The sequence below is a fragment of the Suncus etruscus genome, chromosome 5 (genome assembly GCF_024139225.1).
Source record: "Suncus etruscus isolate mSunEtr1 chromosome 5, mSunEtr1.pri.cur, whole genome shotgun sequence".
NCBI classification, from domain to species: Eukaryota; Metazoa; Chordata; class Mammalia; order Eulipotyphla; family Soricidae; genus Suncus; species Suncus etruscus.
In genome coordinates, this window is record NC_064852.1 from 95,113,801 (window position 1) to 95,137,242 (window position 23,442).

Here is a 23,442-nt window from a genome sequence, read left to right on the forward strand (position 1 = left end):
TTCTCTCTCTCTCTCTCTTCAAGGGGAAAGCTGGGCAAAATTTTCATTATTTTCTCTCTCTCTCTCTCTCTCTCTCTTTTGGTTTTGGATTATATCTGGCATTTCTCAGTACTTAGTTTTGGCTTTGTATTCAGGGATTACTCCTGGCTGAGCTCATATGTAGTACTAGGATCTGAAATGAGTTATCCACATGCAAGGCAAGTACCCTATCCACTGTATTACCTCTCAGGTTCCTTATTCACATCAGCATTCTCAAATTGGATATATGCTAAAATTAAGGACTTTAACGCAAATCTTCTAAGCTAAAAATCCATTTTTCAATATTAAATTTGTATCAGCAATGACTTTTATTGCTGCTTCTAACCATTTTTTTTTAAATGTTATACTCTTGGGGTGAATAGAGAAATGGTCTTGTCAATCAAAGTTCTATACCATTTTTAAGACCCAAGCGAAACACCTTTCCATCAATGATCCTTTAGCCAGCAATTGGTATTAACCTGTTACTCCTTTTCTTCTCCCCACATTTTATATTTGCATTGCCACCTGGCTAAAAGTTCCAGAGTAAAAGACTTTTTGTTACCATATTTTCTGGCAAGAGTTTAAAAAAGAAGTCACAATCATCTGAAGCCAACACAATACTTCTACTGGAAAATACTGGGGAATTTAATATGGAGTTTAAAAAAGATGACTGGACAAAATTGTCAGAGCGTTTGGCCAAAAGTCTTAAATACATCTGAAAATTTTAAAGTAGTTTTGTCACAGCTTCTGTTTGTGGTTTCTTCCTCTTCCCCAGGGTCACATACCATTTGGTAAACATAGCAGCTGAAGATTCTGCTGGGTTTCTGTTCTATGTGTATTACCAAGTCTCTGTCAAAATAGACTTCATGGCTATATGTCTGTAATAAAAACACAATCTCCTCTCAGATAATTCCTGAAATGTTATACACCTATGCTAGCAATCTTCACTCTCTCTTTCTAACACACACACACACACACACACACACACACACACACACACACACACACACACACACACACACACACACACACACACACAGGAATTCACTCTCTCTCTCTCTCTCTCTCTCTTTCAGGAATTCCCTGAAAGTCTTTTATGGTAAATATGCAGATTATTTAAATAAAAAGTTCAGAAAATGTTGAGAGTGGAAATAAAATCCTGAATTTAGAAGTTCTAACATTCAAATTCTATTGCCAATACTGCTACCACTTCACTGTGCAACGATGGCTAAGTTGTGAAGTGGCTCAGGTTCTCCTCTAATAGAAAAAGGACAGAGCAAAATAATCCTTACTGCTGTGTCCTAACTTTTATCTTCTATAAGACTCAGAAGAGCAGATACAAGAGTCTAAGAACAGACACAAGATTCCTGCGCTTAGTGCCAGGAATTTAGCATGCTTAGATATGGTATCTCTTTAATATCTTAAAATTAATTATAACTTTGTTTTTTTAAAAACATTATAAAGTGGGAGAAAAAAAACCAAGATAGAATGTAATGAAATAGCATGTATTCAGGGAGAACACAAAGCTCTGTCTCTAGGACTGCTAAGGATGCATCCTCTTCAACAGAGAGCATGATTGAAGCATGCTGTCCTACTGCATGTAGGAGGAAAACCTCTTTCTTGTGGTCTTTGTTACAAGCGACCTCAACTTGACATAAACACAGCAACACCATTATAAACGTCACCTAGGAAAAATGCTTACAACTTAGTATTCTGTGAATTCTACTCACCACATCCCATGATTCCACTAGTGGAATGCTTTTAAGTAAAGTTCCATATTCATTACAGTGGAAATCCAGATGAGCTTTTCCTTCAGTATCTATCTGAGTAACAGCTAGCACAGAAAGCAAATCCAATTCATCTTCATAGTCCACAATTTTGAAAGTCTCAGTGGGCAGATTAGGATAAAAAGCAGAGAAGTGGGTCAAAAATTATTATGATTATTATTATATTTGTAATTTAATGATGATATTAATTATAAAAAATATGTAGAAAGAATGGGTGGCAGCATAGCTCAAACTCTGTTTCTTCTTAACATGCCTTGTAAAACATCAGTACAAAGATTCTCAAGACTTAAGTTTCCTATATATTTTGAAAAATGGAACTAAGTCTGTGTAGATCTCTACCCAAATAATAAATGTAATTCTCTACTCTGACAGCAAATCAGAGCTTCTCCACAACTCAACTACTACCTCTGACATGATTCCCATATTCTTATATACATTATGTATATATATATATATATATACACATACATATATGTGTATATATACACAAACAAAAAACTCTGTGCTTTATATATATAAAGAAATTATATATAAAAGGATAAATAAAGTAACAATGGCTGCTTATCCATGAGAAAATATATATATATATTTTTTTGGTTTTTGGGCCACACCCTGTGACGCTCAGGGGTTACTCCTGGCTATGCGCTCAGAAGTTGCTCCTGGCTTCTTGGGGGACCATATGGGACGCCGGGGGATCAAACCGCGGTCCGTCCTAGGCTAGCGCAGGCAAGGCAGGCACCTTACCTCCAGCGCCACCGCCCGGCCCCGAGAAAATATTTTTTGAGTTTTATTTTTGGAGCACACCTTGAGTACTCTGGTCTTACTGCTGGTATTGCACTCAGGGATCACCACTGGTAGAGGTTAGGGGGACCAAATGTGGTGCCAGGAATCAAACCCAGATCATTCATGTACAAATTAAGTGTCCTACTCATTATATACTATTGATCTGGCCCTTTATTCATAAGATGACAGATTGAAATTCAATCCACAGAACAGGACTGAAATCACAGATGTTAATTTAAAAATAATAGTAAATACTCTAAAACAACACCCCCCCAACTCTGCTTACAGTTTGAAGACTTAGTTTCCTACAAATTTTGCAAAATGGAACTAAGTCTATGTAGAATTAAAAAGTTAGTTCTGTGTTGATTTCGTGTAGGAGGAAAACTTTAAACTCTAACAATCTTACAGAGGAAACAGATCAGTGCTCAAACATTTCTCTCCTTCACCCAGGAACATTAATGAACATAACCATGACTGAGAATAAAAAAAAATAAGGTAAACTATAAAGTCATCAGAATATAATTTAAGAACTTGGGAAAAGTACATATGCCAAAAAACAGAATAAGCTAATGTTGTCTTTGAATTATTCTGATCTTAGAAACTTGACATAAACAAAAACTTATGAATAATTCTGAAGCTTAAAAAGAGCCCCAATTAGGGTGCACTGAATGAAATGGCATCAACAGTCCTATTGATTAATCTTGTGTGAAACTCCTAACTCAGTCTGGAAACTATATTTAAAACCATAGGGCAAGGACATACTAGTCTGGTTTGTTATTTCTGCCTAAAATAATACCTCTTGCTCTGGGTCATCATCCAGAAGGTTAAAATTCCTTTTTACCACGCGTCCAGAAGACGTAATCGTGACTATGTTTTCATTCTATTATACAAAGAAAAATAAAAAGGTAAGACAAGTTCTATTCTGTGCAGTCAATGACAAAACTGTATTAACATATTTGGTAAAACAAAACCAATCAACTTTTGTCCAATATATTTTCCTTAATTAAGAAAATTCTTAGTTAGATCTGAGTCTCCATTTAATAAACATACTTTATGAAATTTTAGATTTGTCAAAATAAAATGCCATAAAATGCCAAATTAGGCAAAAATAGGGCCAAGATTACTAATCTGCCAGTCCACTTGTTCTTCTGATTTCTGTCTTAATATAGTATGACAAATCAAAAGCAATCTGCAAAAAAAAAAGGAAATCTGCGTTTGGAAATTTCCCTCTGCAAGATTTTCTTCATGTTCTTAATTTGTACACTAGAGGAAAAGAACCATCTGGAGTTAAAGCATGGGTGTATAATTTTAAGAAATTTATATCCATCCCAACTAACTCTTAGCTTGCAAAATTAATTAAACCCAAAGAAAAAAATCATCAATATAAATTGAAAGAAAAACCCAGAAAGGAAATAGAAATTAGCCAAAAAAAATCAATATAATTTGAATATAATTTAACTCTCAATGAGACTAAGGCCAGCCAAATAGACAAAATGAACAAATTTTTAAAGGATTGTGCTGCTCTTTCCAACAATGCTAAATGGAAAACATAGTTGCATATCATCTTTTTCCTTTAGAGAAAAACAGTGACATGTAAGATTTTAAAGTAGTCCTGACTTACTTTGTTCTCCCTGTTGGCCAAAATGACAAAATCTTCAGAGATTTGATACTGGGTACTATTATTTTCTACTTCATTTAGCTTTAGAACTCTGAAAAGAGAAAAGGAACTTCAATGTACCACAAAGTGCTAAAGTTGAAATAAAATACAACAAATGCAAATTTTAAGTTTTCATTTCATATATTTTATATAATTTATAAAAAATATTGAGTTTTCTTCCTGATTATCTCATGATTTTAAAGTCATATTAACTGTCCATAAATTCTCCAAATTTAGAGAAAAACACAGAGGACCTCAAAAAGGTGCTACTGAAGTAGGTAAAGAAGCAGTTTCCCAAGGCCTCATCACCTTCCAAACTTCATGACTAACATCATTTAGATGAGTCTCATTTCTGCCATCTTGCAACCAGCTTCAATGTTTCTTTTTTAACATTAAATAATTAAGTGACATTATAGATTTTTTCCTGAAGACAGGATTATCCATCAACAAATAATTGTTAGACAGACTAGATAAGCAACTAACCCTAAACCAAGAGTTTTTATAATAGTGTAATATTGAAAAACATAATTACTTAACAGTTTTCTTTTTCCTTAGAGTTATAATTTACATTTTCTTTTTTTTTCCTTAAGTGCTAATGGCCTTGTAGATCAAGCTTACTAAGAAAGAGAAAATAATTTGCTCACCACCCACACAAATCTGTTCACAGCATTAACAAACTTCAAAAGCACAATATTCTGAAAGTTTAAAGTCTCAAATGCAGGCAAAGAGAACAGCAGGGAGAAGCAGTTTCTGTGGCCAGGAAATATTGGAGTTTGCCAAAGACAAAGAAATCAAATTATAATTTAAATTGCTAAAGTATTTATCATAACTAGTGCCAATATTTAAAAGTGCCTATCTTTTAAAATAAATTTCTGGCTAAAAGTCACACATCTTTTGCATAACTTACCTTCCTAAACTCAGACACCTATTAAAAGACAGGTGGTAACAAACATGAAAATTTAGGTTTACTAAAGATGCACCATAGATTTTAAGACGTTTTTGTGAAAGTTCATCAGACATTTTTGTTTTGGGGCCATACCCGGTGGTGTTCAGGAGTTATTCCTGGCTCTGTGCTTAGAAATAACTCCTGGCAGGCTCGGGACAGTAGGAAATGCCAGGATCAAAACCAGGTAGGCTGCGTGCAAGGCAAATGCCATATCCACTGTGCTATCGCTCTAGCCCCATAATATGATCCTTTTTGATTCAAATTCTGTGCTCAGAGTCTGAGCATTCCTGACACTTTCTTTTTTTTTTTTTTTTTTTTTTTTTGGTTTTTGGGCCACACCCTGTGACGCTCAGGGGTTACTCCTGGCTATGCGCTCAGAAGTTGCTCCTGGCTTCTTGGGGGACCATATGGGACGCCGGGGGATCGAACCGCGGTCCGTGCGCAGGCAAGGCAGGCACCTTAGCTCCAGCGCCACGGCCTGGCCCCCATTCCTGACACTTTCACAAAATATTTTTCTGATGCTCCTAATTCCAAAGCTAGATATCTAAGATATGTAGACAGCTAGATAGTTAAGCAATTAACAAATAATCAAAACTTCTCAAAGTGCTATATGAAAAGATTACATGGTGATATAATCAAAATAAAATGATGAGGGTAATCTAATGAGAAGGATTCTGAAAAAGTGATAACTGAGTTGGGTATAAGATAAAAAAAAAAACAACTTAGGCAGGAAAACAAACCTCAATTGGAGGGGAAAAGTATTCAGATTCCTGAAAAGGCATGGCTACTATAACCTGGATTCCCAGATTCTTTCAAACATGCTAAGTAAGCTGATCTTTATCTTTTTGGGAGGAGGGAGAGGAGGGGTTTGGGGCCACATCTAAAGTATTCAGGGCTTATTTGTGGCTCTGTGTTCAGGGATCATTCCTGGGGGTGTTGGGGGAGAATATGAAATCTTGAGGATCAAATCAGGGTCAGCCTCATTCAAAGAAAGCATCCTACCTGTTGTACTATCTTTCCAGCTCTAAATTGGTCTTTGTCTTAAAACATTAAGAAATCATATGGTCACCAAGTATCACATGAGTACTACCAGGTGTGGTGCCTGAATAAACAAACAAACAAACAAACAAACAGAATAGCTAAGAACAGACTAGAGAGAAATGCATCTACTTGGCCTTGTCCTAAATTATGGTAAAAAATTTTAAGTAGGGGCCGGGAAGGTGGCGCTGGAGATAAGGTGTCTGCCTTGTAAGTGCTACCAAGGAACGGACAGCGGTTCGATCCCCCGGCGTCCCATATGGTCCCCCCAAGCCAGGGGCGATTTCTGAGCTCATAGCCAGGAGTAACCCCTGAGCGTCAAACGGGTGTGGCCCAAAAACCAAAAAAAAAAAAAAAAAATTTTAAGTAAAGCAGAATTTACTTGCTAAATTTAGTGTTTGTTAAAGTTTCTAAAATCACCCTAACTCCTGAGAAGAAAATATGCTTATGGAGTAAAAAAGTGCATCCTTGGAGTCCTATAAGTTATTTTGATTGTTCAGGTAAATGATGACAATAGTCCAAGATGGTCAGCAAGAGTAAGAGCAGAAATAGATTTCAAGAAATAGCAGCAAAACTAATTGGGTCGAGAATATGCATGGTGTGTATGCATGTGTGTGTGCGCATGTGTATGAGTATATGTGTGTGTGAGAGAGATAAAGAGACAGAGAGACAGAGAAAGAAGAAAAGTGAGAATCTGCATGTAAATATTTAAATAGAAGGTTAAGAAAGCAAGAAGGGGGCAGATCAAGACATCAAGGAGTTAAAGTGTTGGTGGTGCATGCAGCTGACCCTGGGTTGATCCCCTGAACCAGGTCTTTACTAGCAATCCCTGGAGGGATCTCTGAGTACAGAGTCAGGAGTAAACTAGGAAAATCATTAGGTGTCATCCAAAAGCAAAAAGAGAAGGCAAGAATGTGTTAATTATTTAAGATATCTGGCAAGAGTTAGAATGAAAGGTTTGTTCTAGGATATACATATTGGAATTTTAGTGAATGCCTGATCTTTGAAGTCAAGGGAAAAATAAAATCAAGCAGAAAGGGAGTAAATGACTTAGAAGAGAAGAATGCCCAAGTCCTGCAAATATGCAATCATTAAAGTGTAGGTGGAAGGGGAAAAATTAAGAGACACAGATCAGAGAGGGAGATAAACATTTAGAATTATGAAGAGCCAAATGTACAATTTCAAGGAAGGAGAGGAAGATACGGAAGATGAAGTTTAAAAAGTAAAACAAGACCTACTTCACACAATCTACTACATCTCCTGTGGTAAGGTGTGTGTGTGTGTGTGTGTCTGTCTGTCTGTCTGTCTGTCTGTCTGTCTGTCTGTCTGTCTGTCTGTCTGCCTGCCTACTCAGTGGTGTTCAGTGTTATTCCTGGATTTACAATTTATACTCGGGAATCACTCCTGGTGGGCCTGGGGGACCATCTTAAGTGTTAGGTATTGAACCTGGGTCAGCCATATGGAAGGTAAGTGCCCTACCCTCTGGTTCTGGTAAGGCATTAATTCAGGACAAAGACAATCATATTCTCTTTGATTTATTCTAAAGAATTAGCTGAGACCCAATGACGAAAAGCCTATCTATAATCTCCTTTTACTAATCTATTAGACATCAAATTAGTTACTCAAATGTAAGATGTACAAACCATAATGATGAGGCTAACAAATTAAAATCAATTTTTCTAGATGCCAATCTGAGGAAGCACACGATGACAAACTACTTCCACAGTGGGCTCAATAGTTAGATGGCAAAATAAAGAGCCTGATAAATGCTACTGAAAGTTATTTTAACTTTAATGAAAATACTCACTTGACCTGATTTGGGCCAACATGAACTATTCTACCAGATGCATCAGGATGAAAATAGATCCAGTCAGATTCTAGAGAACAACAATCCATTTCTTGGATCCCATTTTTTGCCTGGAGTTGGGAAAAATATCACAACTAAAAATTAAGAAAAAAATTTTTTACATTTAATATCAGTGACAGATCATTAATTCAAGGGCACAGTGAAGAAGGGGTATTAAACATTTTAAATGGGTTATGTATAAGGGTTTCACACTAAGACATTCACACTTAAGAAAACCAGAATAGGGGCCAGAAAGAGAGCGCAGCAGTCAGGACATTTGCTTTACATGCTACCATCTGTAGTTCAATCCCTGGTATCCCATATGGTCTTCTGATCATGGTCAGGAATAAGCCCTCAGCACTGTTGAGTGTGGCCCTTTCCTCTCCCCCAGTAAATAAATGATAAACTCATGCACAGAATATTTATTGATCAAGCAACAGAACTAGATAAGCAGAATTTCAGTAAAAATAAAAACCTTGTCCTAAACTTGAAAGAATGAATTGAAATTAGCTAGAAAGAACAGAATAAAATCAAAGTACTGAAGTTTTAGTTGAAATAGTATGTATGTACATAAATGTGAACAGCAATCAAAATTAAATCAAGACAGAGTGTACACCATGAGACTAGATACTTTGGGGTTGTGATACAAACATTTTTATAGACTTCTGATATGTACTTTAATAATCTGTAATAGAAATGGTAATATTACATTGTACATAAAAGAAAATCAATGCAGTTAATCATCTTGGTGGCAACCACTGAAATTAATGTGCCCACAATGGCCTTCACTCTAGATGCTTATTTCTTCTTTTCATTAAGTGTTTTAACTGAATCACCATTGAGATACAATTACGAAGTTGTTCATGATTTTCAGCCATACAATGTTCCAACACCAGTGCATATTTACTGCCACCAATGCCCCCAGTTTTTCTCTCACCTTCCCCCACCCCCACCTTCATATCCATCCCTGCCTGCCTCAATGGAACACATTTTTCTTTTTTCTCTTTTCCTTTTAGGCAAGTAACAATATTGTTACTGAAGGGGTTTTATGCAAGTCATTTTACACCCTTTCTGCACCCAATTCATGTCCGGAGTGATCATTTTCAAAGTGGTCCCTAACTGCACCCTCCACATCTTTGTAGCAGAGGGTAGAGTTTGCATTGGTAAGGCACTGGTTTAATACCTAGCACCTTAAAAAATATAAGAAAGAGAGATGGTTTTGAGAGCTGACAGATATCCACATGCTGTGGAAAATGAGCAGACCAGACTTATCACAGGAGGCTACCATCCCAAGAGAGTCATTATGAAAGAGGCCATCATTAGACTAAACAGGAGGTACTCACATTGATAAATGAGAAAATGGAAGGGACAATGCTCCTACAAAATTAGAAGATGCTATACACAGACTTGGCAGCTATGACATCAGGATACATAGAGAAGTGGACCCAAGACTGTGCTTACTTTCAGTGTGAACAAAGGTGACTCTAAAAGGGACGAGGCCTACAAGTGATAGCAGACTCTAGAAGTGAAAGGTATGGAGTAAGCATAGTCTGTCTCAGAAAAAGTTCATTATATGGAGCCGGAGAGATAACATGGAGGTAAAGCATTTGCCTTGCATGCAGAAGGTCGGTGGTTCGAATCCCGGCATCCCATTTGGTCCTCTGAGCCTGCCAGGGGCAATTTCTGAGCATAGAGCCAGGAGTAACCCTAGAGCGCTGCCAGGTGTGACCCAAAAACAAAAAACAAAACAAACAAACAAAAAAAGAAAAAGTTCATTACATATATCTAGAGGGTCTACAACGACTAAATGAAGTCATCAAGACAAAGTAAAGAAGGATCCCTATTTCCTTCCACCCACTCTTTTGCAATTTTCTCAATTACTGAGTTTAGTAAAAGACTGCAATTAACTTACATATTTGCTTTCTTTTTGTTTGTTTGTTTTTGGGTCACACCCAACAGTGCTCAGGATTTTACTCCTGGCTTTGCACTCAGAAGTCACTCCTGGCAGGCACGGGTGACCATATGGGATACCGGAATTCAAACCACAGTCTGTTCGAATAAGATGTTTGCAAGGAAAATGCCCTAAAGTTATGCTATCTCTCCAGCCAAACACTTGCTTTCTTTTGAAGGCAAAAGTAACTTAAGGGAAGGGAATAATCTTCAGCCATATGTTTGACACATGACAAGCCCTAAATTTATATTATGCTCACCAAATAAATGCTTAAATAATTTTTGTTTTGTTTTGTTTTTGGGTCACATCGGCAGCACTCAGGGATTACTCCTGGCTCTATGCTCAGAAATCGCTTCCGGCAGGCTTGGGGGACCATATGGGATGCTGGGATTTGACCACCATCCTTCTGCATGCAAGGCAAATGCCCTACCTCCACGCTATCTCTCTAGTCCCAAATGCTTAAATAATTTTTCAAATAAAATTAATTTGGGGCTCAGAAATTTCTATTGTCTTACCCTGCAACATTTCTTTCTAGTCTGCCATAAATAACCTAAGAACATACTTGAAAATCCAAAGTATTTCAATACTTAGAATGTGGTCATTAGAGTTCCCTCTGGTTCTGTTCCCTAGAAAGCAAAGAGCAACAGACCAAGGAGAAATTGAACTGTTTTAATATATTCTTTGAGGAGTCCCACTATAGAGCTTCAGTGGGATTACTGGGATGTGTGTGTGTGTGTGTGTGTGTGTGTGTGTGTGTGTACGTACTACGTACGTATGTACTGGGATATCTTTGTGTGTGTGTGTGTGTGTGTGTGTGTGTGGTTTTTGGGTCACACCCGGCAGTGCTCAGGGGTTACTCCTGGCTCCATGCTCAGAAATTGCTCCTGGTAGGCATGAGGGACCATGGATATCTTTGTGTGTGTGTGTGTGTGTGTGTGTGTGTGTGTGTGTGTGTGTGGTTTTTGGGTCACACCCGGCAGTGCTCAGGGGTTACTCCTGGCTCCATGCTCAGAAATTGCTCCTGGTAGGCATGAGGGACCATATGGGACACCGGGATTCAAACCGGTGATCTTCTACATGAAAGGGAAACGCCTTACCTCCATGCTATCTCTCCGGCCCCACTTACTGGGATATCTATGAGACTTAAAACAAACAAACAAACAAACAAAAATTCCCCCAAACAAAACAAAAACAACTAAGCAATCTCTAGTGTCCTATATATTTTAAACATTAATGATTTTTAAATTATGGGTAGCATACACAAGTGTATGCTGTATTCTCTGTATTCTCCTTTCCACTGTTCAAAGTTATGGCTACAAACAAAAAATTGTTAGAAATGGGAATTAAGTAGAGAAATAATAAAACATATTTACTACTAAAAAGTTTGATCACTCGTGATTTACCAAGGAATTGTCTTTTAGGGCACAGATATGGAAAACTCCTTTCTGCTTCTTCTTATTGGGTGTGATGATATAGTGCCAAGGGTGGCCTCCAATCTGAAAAGCGTTTTCCAGGGAGGATACCTCAAAGAGTAGGGGTGGCGTGTCTGCAGAGATGGGTGAAACAGATTTATTAGCATCTTTGTTTGGCTAGTCTTGGAATACTCATTAACTGAGTTTAATCTATTTCTTTGCATGCATTGTTTGAAGACTTTCCATTAACAAACTATGACTATATTTAAGGAAATAAGTATTTCCTTAAAATAAATATTTAAATAAATATTTAAGGAGATAAAATATAATCAAGAAAGAAACTTATTCCTAAGAAAAGAGAAATGCTACAAATGGTAGCAGATATGTCAACTTTCCAGATACCTGTGGGGGTACACAGCTAAATTAAGTGGAAAAAAGTTGGCTGAAAATGCACATGATGATAACATGCTATTCAATACTAATGATAACATTCACCTATTCAAAGCAATGCTATTAATAAAGCGATATGAAGGACTATGAGCTAGAAAATATTCCCAACTCTCATATAATGCAATAGTATAAATAATCTAATCATTCCTTTGTGTGGAAAAGATCTTCCATATTCTAGATCAGTAGGTTAACAACAGGTTAACAAACATTACAAGAGTCTTGACATCTTGCCTAAGATTTAGGGATTGATGTGATACTATTTACAATGAATATATCCACTTAGGTTAAGACCTGCCACACAAGAAATGACTGAAAAATAGCTTCAATTGAAGGGTAGCTTCTACTGTGGCAGGATCTATCCTGAGTGCCACTTGTATTAATTTTGATCATAAAAACCAGAACTTTTTTTTTTTTTTTGGTTTTTGGGCCACACCCGGCAGTGCTCAGGAGTTACTCCTGGCTGTCTGCTCAGAAATAGCTCCTGGCAGGCACGGGGGACCATATGGGACACCGGGATTCGAACCAACCACCTTTGGTCCTGGATCGGCTGCTTGCAAGGCAAACGCCGCTGTGCAATCCATCCGGGCCCACCAGTACATTTTAAGGTAGTTTAGACATATAGTAAGTTGTAGCCTTCTGAAATTGACAAAACTATTTATTGGGGTCAGGTATAGGGGTTAAGGAGTTTGCTTTACATGTAGTCAATCAGGATTTGATCCCTCTGTGGTCTCCTGAGCATCCTCAGGAGTGAATCCAGACTAAAAGAGTCAGGAATAAGGCCTAAGTGCAGCCAGTGATAGCCTCAAAACACAAAGCACAGAAAACAGAAACTTCTTAGCTTTCTTTGACACTAATTTCAGGTGGACCATAACAGATTTATTCCTAGAGAGATGCAAACATAGGAGAGAATGTAATTCTGGTAGATAAAAATTCCTTTTGGGAAGTTCTTGAAACATATGACATGGCCTCTCTGGACAGTAATTAATATTGATCCCTTTGTTCCTTTTAACTTGAATCTGTGGGTTAAAAGGTCACCACTATTGGTAAAGTGGCTTGTTTTTGGGAGCTCAGTCACTTGGGCATCACATATTATATTTAGAAGTGTGTGCTTTACTAGTCCTCTTCATAAGGACAATTTACTTTTCAGAGCTATAAAAATGAAAAAATAATGAAAAGTTAAGCTCAAACTGATAGTTGAGACTGGAGCGATAGTTTGGTAGGTAGGGCATTTCTCTTGACTATGACTGGCCCAGTTTTAATCTCTGGCATCAAATATGGTCCTACGAACCTACCAGGAATAATTCCTGAGAGAAGACCCAGGCATAACCCCTGAGCATTTTCAAAACAAAAACCAAACCCCCCTCCGAAAACAAACCCATGAGTTATAAGGACAGGTATAAGATTATTAAATATATACAAAATACATTTTAAAATTTCTTAATAAAAGGTAATATTGCTTATTTTATAGGGTACAGTCCAATGGAACTCTAGGGACAAGAGGGCCAAAAGAGTTACTGAAGGATGCCAGTGTGTGTGTGTGTGTGTGTGTGTGTGTGTGTGTGTGTGTGTGTGTGTGTGTGTGTTGATCTTGAGCTTCACTTGAGCTGTCTCCTTAGCTCCTGATAGTCTCCTGATAGCATAGCTAGCTATAGGGCATATGCCTTGCAAGCAGCTTATTCGAACAGACTGTGATTTGAATTCCAGTATCCCATATGGTCACCTGTGCCTGCCAGGAGCGACTTCTGAGTGCAAAGCCAGGAGTAAATAATAATGAGGTCTTGTTTAAGCAATAAATATAGAAACCCCCTCAAATAGACAAGAACATTGCTAGGTAAATTATGAAAGCAATACAAACACTGTATATAATAATGTGGTGACTACAGACTGTGGTAGGTAAAGAAAAATTATTATAAGAGAAATATTAAAGTTTGAATATGTCACAGTGGTCGGCAACCTTTTTTTTCAACTGAGCCAAATCTAGCCAAAACCACGATTGAAATTTGAGAGCCACACAGGGCGCGCACTGACAGAGGCTAGGAGCAGAGTTCTGACTCCTGGAGCAGCCGCCAGGCACACAGAAGAGCCAAATTGCGAGCTGCAGGTTGTCGACCACTGGTATGGGATTATTAATTTTAAGAAGGCATAGAGGAATTCATAAGATAAAGAAAACATGCAAGATGTTTCTTTTCTTTTTTGTTTTTTTGTCGGCCACACCCAGTGAGGTTTACGAGTTACTACTCGCTATGAGCTCAGAAATCACTACTGGCGTGGGGGACCACCATATGGGATGCCAGGGGATCGAACTGTGGTCTGTCCTACATTAGTGTGCACAGGCAGACGCCTTACTGCTTGTACCACCGCTCTGGCCCATTACTTCATTTTTATTGTCATGAAGGATACTCCAGGTCAGTGGTCGGCTTCCGCGACTCGCGAGCCACATGTGGCTCTTTACACTTTTAATTTGGCTCTTCTGTGGTTTTGGCAAGATTTGGCTCAGTTGAAAAAAAGATTGCCGGGGCCGGGCAGTGGCGCTAAAGGTAAGGTGCCTGCCTTGCCTGCGCTAGCCTTGGACGGACCGCGGTTCGATCCCCCGGTGTCCCATATGGTCCACCAAGCCAGGAGCAACTTCTGAGCACATAGCCAGGAGTAACCTCTGAGCATTACTGGGTGTGGCCCAAAAACCAAAAAAAAAAAAAAAAGAAAAAAAGATTGCCGACCACTGCTCCAGGTGGTACTTGGTGGTCCAGTAGGGCCACAGGTCTATAAATATAGCCATGTCCCTCATGAAAACAGCACATGTAAAAAAAAATTCTTTCCCCCAAAAGTGACTAAAAATGACATTAAAGTAGCAATAGGACCTTGCTTATCACAATTCTGACAGGACCCTGTTAACCCCAAGAACCCACAGTTTGATCTCTAATGTTATTCTCAATTGAAAAGACCAAGAAGTTCCAGAGAACAACTGTTTCCGCATCTGTATATGAGGTTAGGTCTACTATCCTAGTATTGTTATAAAGCAAGAATATTTATAAGGATGTCAGGGAAGTGTTAAAGAATGAAACAACAAAAACCCAACTTAGAAACTGAAAATAGTGATTATGTATGGGAGCAAAGTGAAGGGCAGAAATTCTGCAGGGACAGAAATATGTACCTAAAATATTATTGTCAACAATATGTAAACCACTATGATCAAAATAAAAATTAAATTAAAAAAAAAGAAATATTTTAGGTACATATTTACATAAAATCAGGGGGGATTTCCATCACCAATTTGTCCTCCCTACACCTCTGTTTTTGTCCTGCCTCCCATATGCTCTTCCCTCTCCCCTAGGGCTGCCAGAATATGTTGTTCCCTCTGTATCTAGCCTAATACTTAGTAGTCTTGCACCTGTTTGGTCCTGGTGCCTCCCTTATTTCCCCTTCTAACTGGGGGGCAGGACTAGCTAGTTCAATTTACGTGGTTTTGTTTGAAGAAGGGAATAGTAGTAAACTGGGGTAAAGGTCTAATACGCAGAAAATAAGCGGAATTCTTCTAAAGGGTCTCCTCCTCAGAGTGACGAAGGAGAAAAAGGTGAAACACTCCACCAGTACAAAAAGAAGTGTCAAGTGTCCAGTGAGGACTCCAACAATAATGCTAAGCACCACAAAAACAAAAACAAAAATAAAACAAAAACAAAAACAAAACAAAAAACGCCACGGTCTTGAGATAAGAAACATGGCAGAGCATATAATGAAAGAAAAGAAAAGAAAAGAAGTGTAAATGGGGGCAACTGCTTTAATAACCACACCAAAACAAAGAAATCAACCAAAAATAGATAGGTAAATATAATAATAATGATAATAAATGAAGATAAAAAATAATAATATATAAAGAGATAAATAATATTTTGTGTTTTGTTTCTTTCCCTCCTGCCTTGGCACAGTAAATATTGGGGTCATTCCAAAAGGAATTCACTTGGCCTAAGAGATATGGGGTTTCTCCGCCCTTGGAGTATATTGTCACGGGATCAACTATAGCCTCTGTTCAGGATCCTTTACTCTCCAGGTGGTGTTTTTGTGTTGTTTGGAAGACTTCTGTTCCATCCTAGGTGATACAATCAGACCTCTGTATCTATCAATCTCAGTATCTGCATAGTTCCAGGGATGGAACTTATGATGAAGTCAGTCTTTGTGGTTCTAGAAGTTTCGTTCCCTCAGTGTCATTTTAATCCAGCTTCTGTGGTTGGTGGTCTTGGTCTTGGCACCTAGGATAACGCCTTTCCTTGTGTTTCCAGAAGCCCCATTCTGTTACAGTTGTCTCTGCCAAACCTTTGGAACTGGGGATCATGATTGTTGTGCAGGTCATAGTTCAAACCCTAGACTAGGGCTTTTTTATTGGTCCCAAGATATATACAGTCTGGTCATGGTTCTAGTAGCCAGTCATCTGTAAATCGCAATCTTGGTTTTTGGACCTACCAACGGGTGACAAGTCTTCTGATTTTGACTTATTGATGGCTGGTGAGGTAGGATAACCTGTTCTTAGGTCATGTTGTTCCCATTTTCCTCGTTGTCAGGATATTGTATTAGAACTGGCACTCGTTGGTGTTCCAGTAGTATTAAGGTTGTCCCGGATGGGGTTTGTTTCCTGCAGTTGTTGTGAAGAACTGTGCTGTTTCTGTGACTGGGAACTAGGGTTCAAGGCTGGGCGGATGGGATCTAATCTCCTGAGGTCTAAGTTGATTCCACATGACATATTTTCAAGGTAGGAGTTATCCCTGTATTGTAAACAACTATGAGTTCCTATCTCTAATAGATAAGAGCTCTTTTTTTTATGCAAAATACACACATTTCTTAACTTCTCAAAAGGGAATGCAAGCAAAAATTAAAGACTATTGAGTCTAATTATTTTTTGTTTTGGTTTTTTTTGGGCCACACCCGGTGACGCTCAGGGGTTATTCCTGGCTATGCGCTCAGAAGTCGCTCCTGGCTTGGGGGACCATATGGGATGCCGGGGGATTGAACCGCAGTCCGTCCTAGGCTAGCGCAGGCAAGGCAGGCACCTTACCTCTAGTGCCACCACGCCGGCCCCATAGAAAAATAATTTAAGCAACATTTGAACCATCTCTTTATATACTAAGGATAAAAGGAACAGTAAAAAAATCTTAAACTTAACTTTATTTCAGTTTATTTATTCAATTTATTTATTTGTTGGTTTTGGGAACATGCCTAGCGATGCTCAGGAATTACTCCTGGCTCTGCAGTCAGGAGTTGCATTGCAATATTACTCTGTATTCAGGTATTACCTCGTGGTGCTCATATGGGATGCTGGAGATCGAATCTAGGTCAGCCTCATGCAAGGCAAGCACTCAGCCTACTGTATTCTCTCTTTAGGCCCTGACAGAGCAATTTAAAGTCTATTGTATAGGCTACATGTTGCAGGATAATTTTTATTAGGAAACAAGAAGTTCAACAGGAGACATAAGATATGCAAATGTAGGCTCAAATAACAGTTAAATTTGGGTACAGTTAAAATTTTTATTTTAAATTCAGTTTTAAATTTATACTTTGCAGCTTTGTTCATTGAATGGCCTAAAGATACCTAGCTGCAATTAAAACAAATTGATATTGCTCTTTATTGTAGATTGTATCTTTTCTTTTTGGGGGAAGGAGGTCACAACTGGTGGTGTTCAGGGGTTATTCCTGGCTCTGCACTCAGAAATTGCTTTTGGTTCAGGGGACCATGCGGGGTGCCAGGGATCGAATCCGCATCCATCCTAGATCAGCCATGTGCAAGGCAAATGCCCTACCACTGTGCTATCACTCTGGCCCCAGGATTGTATCTTTTCAACAAAATATGCTGACATCCTGGATTCCAGTATCTATGACTTTACTTAGAAATAGTCTTTGCAGATATAATAAGGTCAGATCTGATAAAGATAAGCCCTATGTCCGATATCTGATGTCCCTACAAAGAGAGATTTGAAGACATTGAGGGGAAAAGTGTTATGAAGACAGAGGTGGTGACTGGAGTTACACTTCTGCATGCCAAGAAAGGCAAGAACTACATAACAACCATAAATTAGAAAAGGCACAAAAGGAGTATTTCCTATTTAGTCTTTAAGGGAGGTTGTCCTTGTGAACACCTTGAGTTTCTAGCCATCAAAACAGTAAAACAATACTTTTATGTTTAGAGATACCAGTTTGTGATGTTATAGCTGCCCTAGGAAACTATCAGTTTGTGATGTTATAGCTGCCCTAGGAACTATCAGCCAATAATGATGTATCCAATAAAAATGGCTTCTTATTGGATCTAAGGCACAGAAAGTAGGTGAGGCTAAGTACTGGTAGGAATGTCGATTGTTTCAGCAAAATAATATGGACATTCCTCAAAAAATAGAACTGAGGGGGCCCGGAGAGATAGCACAGCGGCGTTTGCCTTGCAAGCGGCTGATCCAGGACCAAAGGTGGTTGGTTCGAATCCCAGTGTCCCATATGGTCCCCCATGCCTGCCAGGAGCTATTTCTGAGCAGACAGCCAGGAGTAACCCCTGAGCACCGCTGGGTGTGGCCCCCCCCCAAAAAAAAATAGAATTGAGTTTCCTTCCATTCACCTATCAATACTACCACTCCTGGGACTATAACCATAGGGGCCCCAAATAATGCAGAAAAGACATTTGCATTCCTGTGTTCATGGCAACACTATTCAGAATAGCCAGAATCTGTAAGCAACCCAAGTACCTGAGAACAGATGAGTGGATAAAGAAACTATGGTGCATCTACACAATGCAATACAATGCATCCCTTAGGGAAAAAAATGTAATAAAATTTGCTTATATATGGCTACGTAAAATGAATTAGAGGGAGATAGACAGAAATAAAATAGAACACACTTATTTGCGGGAGGGTCCATGATGGGAAATTTGTACAAAGAGACAGGGGAGTGATGCAGTTAGGATACAGGGATCACTGACAATGACAGTTGGAAATGATCGCTCTGGACATGACACCCTTTCAGAAATAGTATTGCAAATATAGTACCTAAAAGGAAAAGGGGAGAGAGAGGGGGAGAGAGAGAGAGAGAGAGAGAGAGAGAGAGAGAGAGAGAGAGAGAGAGAGAGAGAGAGAAAGAGAGAGAGAGAGAAAGAGAGAGAAGAAAGAGAAGAGAGAGGAGAGAGAGAGGAGAGGGGGAGGCAGGTCTGTCCTTGAAGTAGGTTGGAGTGGGTGGTGGACAGGAGGGAAACAGGAGGAAAACTGGGGACATCAGTGGTGAGAAGTGTACAATGAAGAAGAGATGGGGGGCCGGAGAGATGGCATGGAGGTAAGGTGTTTGCCTTTTATGCAGAAGGTCATTTGGTTCGAATCCCAGCATCCCATATGGTCCCCAAGCCTGCCAGGAGTGATTTCTGAGCATGGAGCTAGGAGTGACCCCTGAGCACTGCTGGGTGTGACCCAAAAACCAAAAACAAACAAACAAACAAAAAAAAAAAACCCCAAAAACAAACTACTTTATAACTATATCTCAGAATGATTCTATTATAAAAAAAGAAAGTAGGTGAGTCTGGGGTCTGAAAATTACTAATGATCTAGAAAATAAGGAAATTCTCTAAGACCTCTTAGAGATTAATGTAAAAATGAAGTTCACAATGATCAAAATTTGGACAATTTGAATATCACTGAGAATGATGATACTGGATAAATGCAAATTCACAAGTTTATTGCATTCACCTCTAAAATACATTTTCTGTTTACTACTAGAAAACTGTCACTATTGAAAAGTGCCCACTAAATCAATTCCCTATTCTGAATATTGATAATTGAAGGGAATATGTAGGGGCTGGAGAGATGCATAGCGGTAGGACATTTGCCTTGCATGTGGCCAACCTAGGAGGGACCCGGTTCAATACCCAGAACCTCATGTGGTTCCCCCAGCCTGGCAGAGGCAATTTCTGAGTGCAGAGCCAAGAGTGACCCCTGAGCACTGGCAAGTGTGGCCCAATAATCAATAAATCAATCAATAAAGTTTAAAATTAAAAAAGGAAATATGTATATTGACTTTTTAGGATAAATTACAGTTCATCTATAGGTGATGAATAAGGTTTTTATTTATATATTTTCCAATACTTAGCAGGTTATAGTGTATAAACAAGCAATTACAATATATATCATTATAATTTTAGTTAAGACTTATTTTTTAATGATTACTGTTTAGAATGCCTATATTTAGAACATTCTGTTAGATAATTTTTGTTAGAGACTAGAACCACCGTTTTAAATCCAGAAAGCCTCTATATGCTTTTAGTTACTTTAAATACATGATCTGGGCCGGAAAGATAGCATGGAGGTAAGGCATTTGCCTTTCATGCAGGAGGACATCGGTTCAAATCCCAGCGTCCCATATGGTCCCCTGTGCCTGCCAGGAGCAATTTCTGAGCCTGGAGCCAGGCATAACCCGAGTACAGCCAGGTGTGACCCAAAAACCACAAAAAAATAAAAAAAATAATAATAAATACATGATCTGAGGTGGGCAGATATTCAGATGTTTCCCTGGTGACTAAAAGTTACAGATGCATAAACCTGGAATTTGAAAATCACAGTTTCCTTGAGACAGACAAGTTCTTACATGATATGTAACATAAAAAATATTAATAGGGGACCACAGAAACAGCACAGCAGTAGGGCGTTTGCCTTGAACTCAGCTGATTCAAACAAACAGTGGTTCGAATCCTGGCATCCCATTTGGTCCCCGTGCCTGCCAAGAAAGACTTCTGAGTGCAGAACCAGGAGTAACCACTGAGTGCTGCTGGGTGTGACTCCCCCGCCCAAAAAAAGTAGTAATAATTACATCTTAAATTTTTTCACAAAATATAAGTGAAAGATGATTTACTGAATATTTTATGGAAAAATTCCAGTTATAAAGAGTAAAAGAAACCAGATGTTTCTGTAACTGCCACTGCCATTTGAAACACATAAGATAGAATAAAAATAAAATGTGCAAAGTCTGTAAGGAAACTTGGATGCATGCACATACAAATGAAACTACTCAAATGATAATACTCAAATACCCCAATGAAAAAGTATCAGATGTGCTGGGATATAGTTCAGTGGAAGACCACTTGTATGATATGTATGAGGTCATAATTTTATTTCCCAGTACTGGGGGGAAAAATTATCAGAAGATTTAAAAATTATTATATTTTTTCTTCTGTATCTCTGAGATATAACTATATTAATTAAGATGTTGTGAGTCCTTCCAAACAAACCTAAGCACAAATGCTCAAATATATTTTTATATAGGAATATCACAATATAGGAATTACACAAATTAGACTCAGTAAGTTTGGCACTCGTATTTTTTATTGATATGAAATTCTAGAGTGTAAAATAATTCTTTTAAATAATTAAATTTACTAAAATCAATAAAATATTTAGTGTGTATTATTTATAATTGTACAAACTGCCTCTCTTTTCTTAAAACAATGTAACTGGACCATCATTTTATGCATTGATGAATAAAAATCTGAGGTAAATTCCTTGAAGTAAAATTGCTCAAGCAATTTATGAATTAAACTTTTTGATATATAACAAATTATGCTCCATAAAGGGATCTCAGTAAATGAAAGTGCTTTTTCCATATTTTCACTAACCCTGTCATCTATCTTATTAAAGCTTGATATCTTTAAAGATCTGATATCATTTTAACTTGCATTTTTTAACAATGAGGACATTAGGTTTTAATTAAAAGCCATTAGGCAAGGGAATTCCCTTTCTAATTTCCCCAATACTTATTGTGCATAGGCAAAAAACAAACAAACAAACAAAACCCCACACCAACCCTCCTTCCTTTTCTTTCTTGTTGGTTTTGTTTTGGACTTGTTTTTTGTTGCTGTTGTGTTCTTTGTCACTGCTTGTTTTGTTTTTTTCTTCCTTTTTCCTTTTCTTCTTTTAAATCGGTATTTATAGCTTCTAGACAGATTCCTCCCAGCTTTCTTTTCTTATTTTTTTCCCCAGAGAACCACAGAACTTGAATTACCTTGTTCTGCCTCATAAATTGAGGAGGGGGGGAAAAAGTGGATGGTACCAGAGGCAAACAATAGCATGAACATAGAGTGGAAATAAAAAATGATCGGACCTAAATACCAAACCAAAAGTCAACTACAACAGAATCAAGATGCCCAATCTACAACAAGCTTTATACAGAGGGCCTGTTACACAAGCAACGCAGGGGGCAAAGGGAGAAGTATGGGATGCATGCTGGGAACAGGGGTGGAGGGAGGACAACACCGGTGGTAGGAATAACCCTAATTAACTGTTACTATGTACCTTAAATATAACCGTGAAAGACTTGTAATTCGTATCGTTCACAATAAAAATTATTAAAAAAAAAAAGCCTAGGGCGCTTGCCTTGCACGCGGCTGACCCAGGATGGACCTCGGTTCGATTCCCAGTGTTCAATATGGTCCCCCAAGCCAGGAGAGATTTCTAAGCCCTGAGCCTTACTGATGTGGCACAAACACCATTCCCCCCCCCCCCCCCACACACACACAAAACCCTAAGCCATTTGCTGGGGCTGGGAAGATGGCTCAATATATATGCACTGTATGAAGTAGTTTTGATCCCAAGCACTGCTGGGTGTGGTCTCCAAAAACAAATATTTAAGGTCATTTATATTTCTCTTTTCTTTTTAAAAAATATACTTACTTTACTTAAAGAACATGCATCACAAAGTTGACTGTAATGCATTTGTTTCCAAAGCTATTTTAAAAAAAAGAAAAAATAGTACGGGTTTTCCTTTGCTTGGCAGACATTTGGGGGCCTCCCCAGGCATCCCCTGACAGCTTGCCTCGGCTGAGGTGAGTGTTTGGGGGCCGGAGTTGCGGATCAGGCTGACTGCTGGACCCCTAGGCCCGGCAGACATTTTGGGACCTCCCCCAGCCTGCATCAACCTGGGAACTTTGACCTCATTCAGCATTAATCTCTTCAAGGCGTGTCTCGCTGGGGCGTGTGTTTTCTGTTGGAGTTGTGGATTGTGCTGGTTTCCTTTGCTTGGCAGACATTTGGGGGCCTCCCCAGGCATCCCCTGACGGCTTGCCTCGGCTGAGGTGAGTGTTTGGGGGCCGGAGTTGCGGATCAGGCTGACTGCTGGACCCCTAGGCCCGGCAGACATTTTGGGACCTCCCCCAGCCTGCATCAACCTGGGAACTTTGACCTCATTCAGCATTAATCTCTTCAAGGCGTGTCTCGCTGGGGCGTGTGTTTTCTGTTGGAGTTGTGGATTGTGCTGGTTTCCTTTGCTTGGCAGACACGCGGCCGCGCACTCCAACTCGCCAATGAGTACCACCACAACACGTAGAAAAACCCAAAGCGTAAGCGAGACAATGGGGAGACTACGCAAACCAACTTCAACCATAGAGAATGAAGATGGAAACTCTGATGACCCAACAACGACCAACTACCTAAGCAGTCTTTCAGAAATGGAGTTTAGAGACGAAATATGGAGGTTGCTAACAGATATCAAAGAAAGTATAAATCAGAGCACTAATAAAAATCAAGAGAATATGAAGATAGAAATCAGAAAA

At 38.8% G+C, this 23,442-nt stretch overlaps 1 protein-coding gene across 1 annotated transcript in view; it reads right to left on the bottom strand.

Annotated features, from left to right (window-relative positions):
• Positions 1-701: 701 nt before the first annotated feature.
• The window catches only part of DCAF17 (DDB1 and CUL4 associated factor 17), a 45,936-nt gene continuing 23,195 nt past the window's right edge, over positions 702-23,442 (bottom strand). Inside the window, exons 9-14 of the mRNA XM_049772876.1 lie at positions 11,430-11,572; positions 8,037-8,146; positions 4,210-4,297; positions 3,385-3,468; positions 1,749-1,904; positions 702-896 (exon numbers count right to left, since the gene is read on the bottom strand). Of these exons, the coding sequence (XP_049628833.1) occupies positions 702-896; positions 1,749-1,904; positions 3,385-3,468; positions 4,210-4,297; positions 8,037-8,146; positions 11,430-11,572 (776 nt within the window). The remainder of the gene's footprint in view (positions 897-1,748; positions 1,905-3,384; positions 3,469-4,209; positions 4,298-8,036; positions 8,147-11,429; positions 11,573-23,442) is intronic.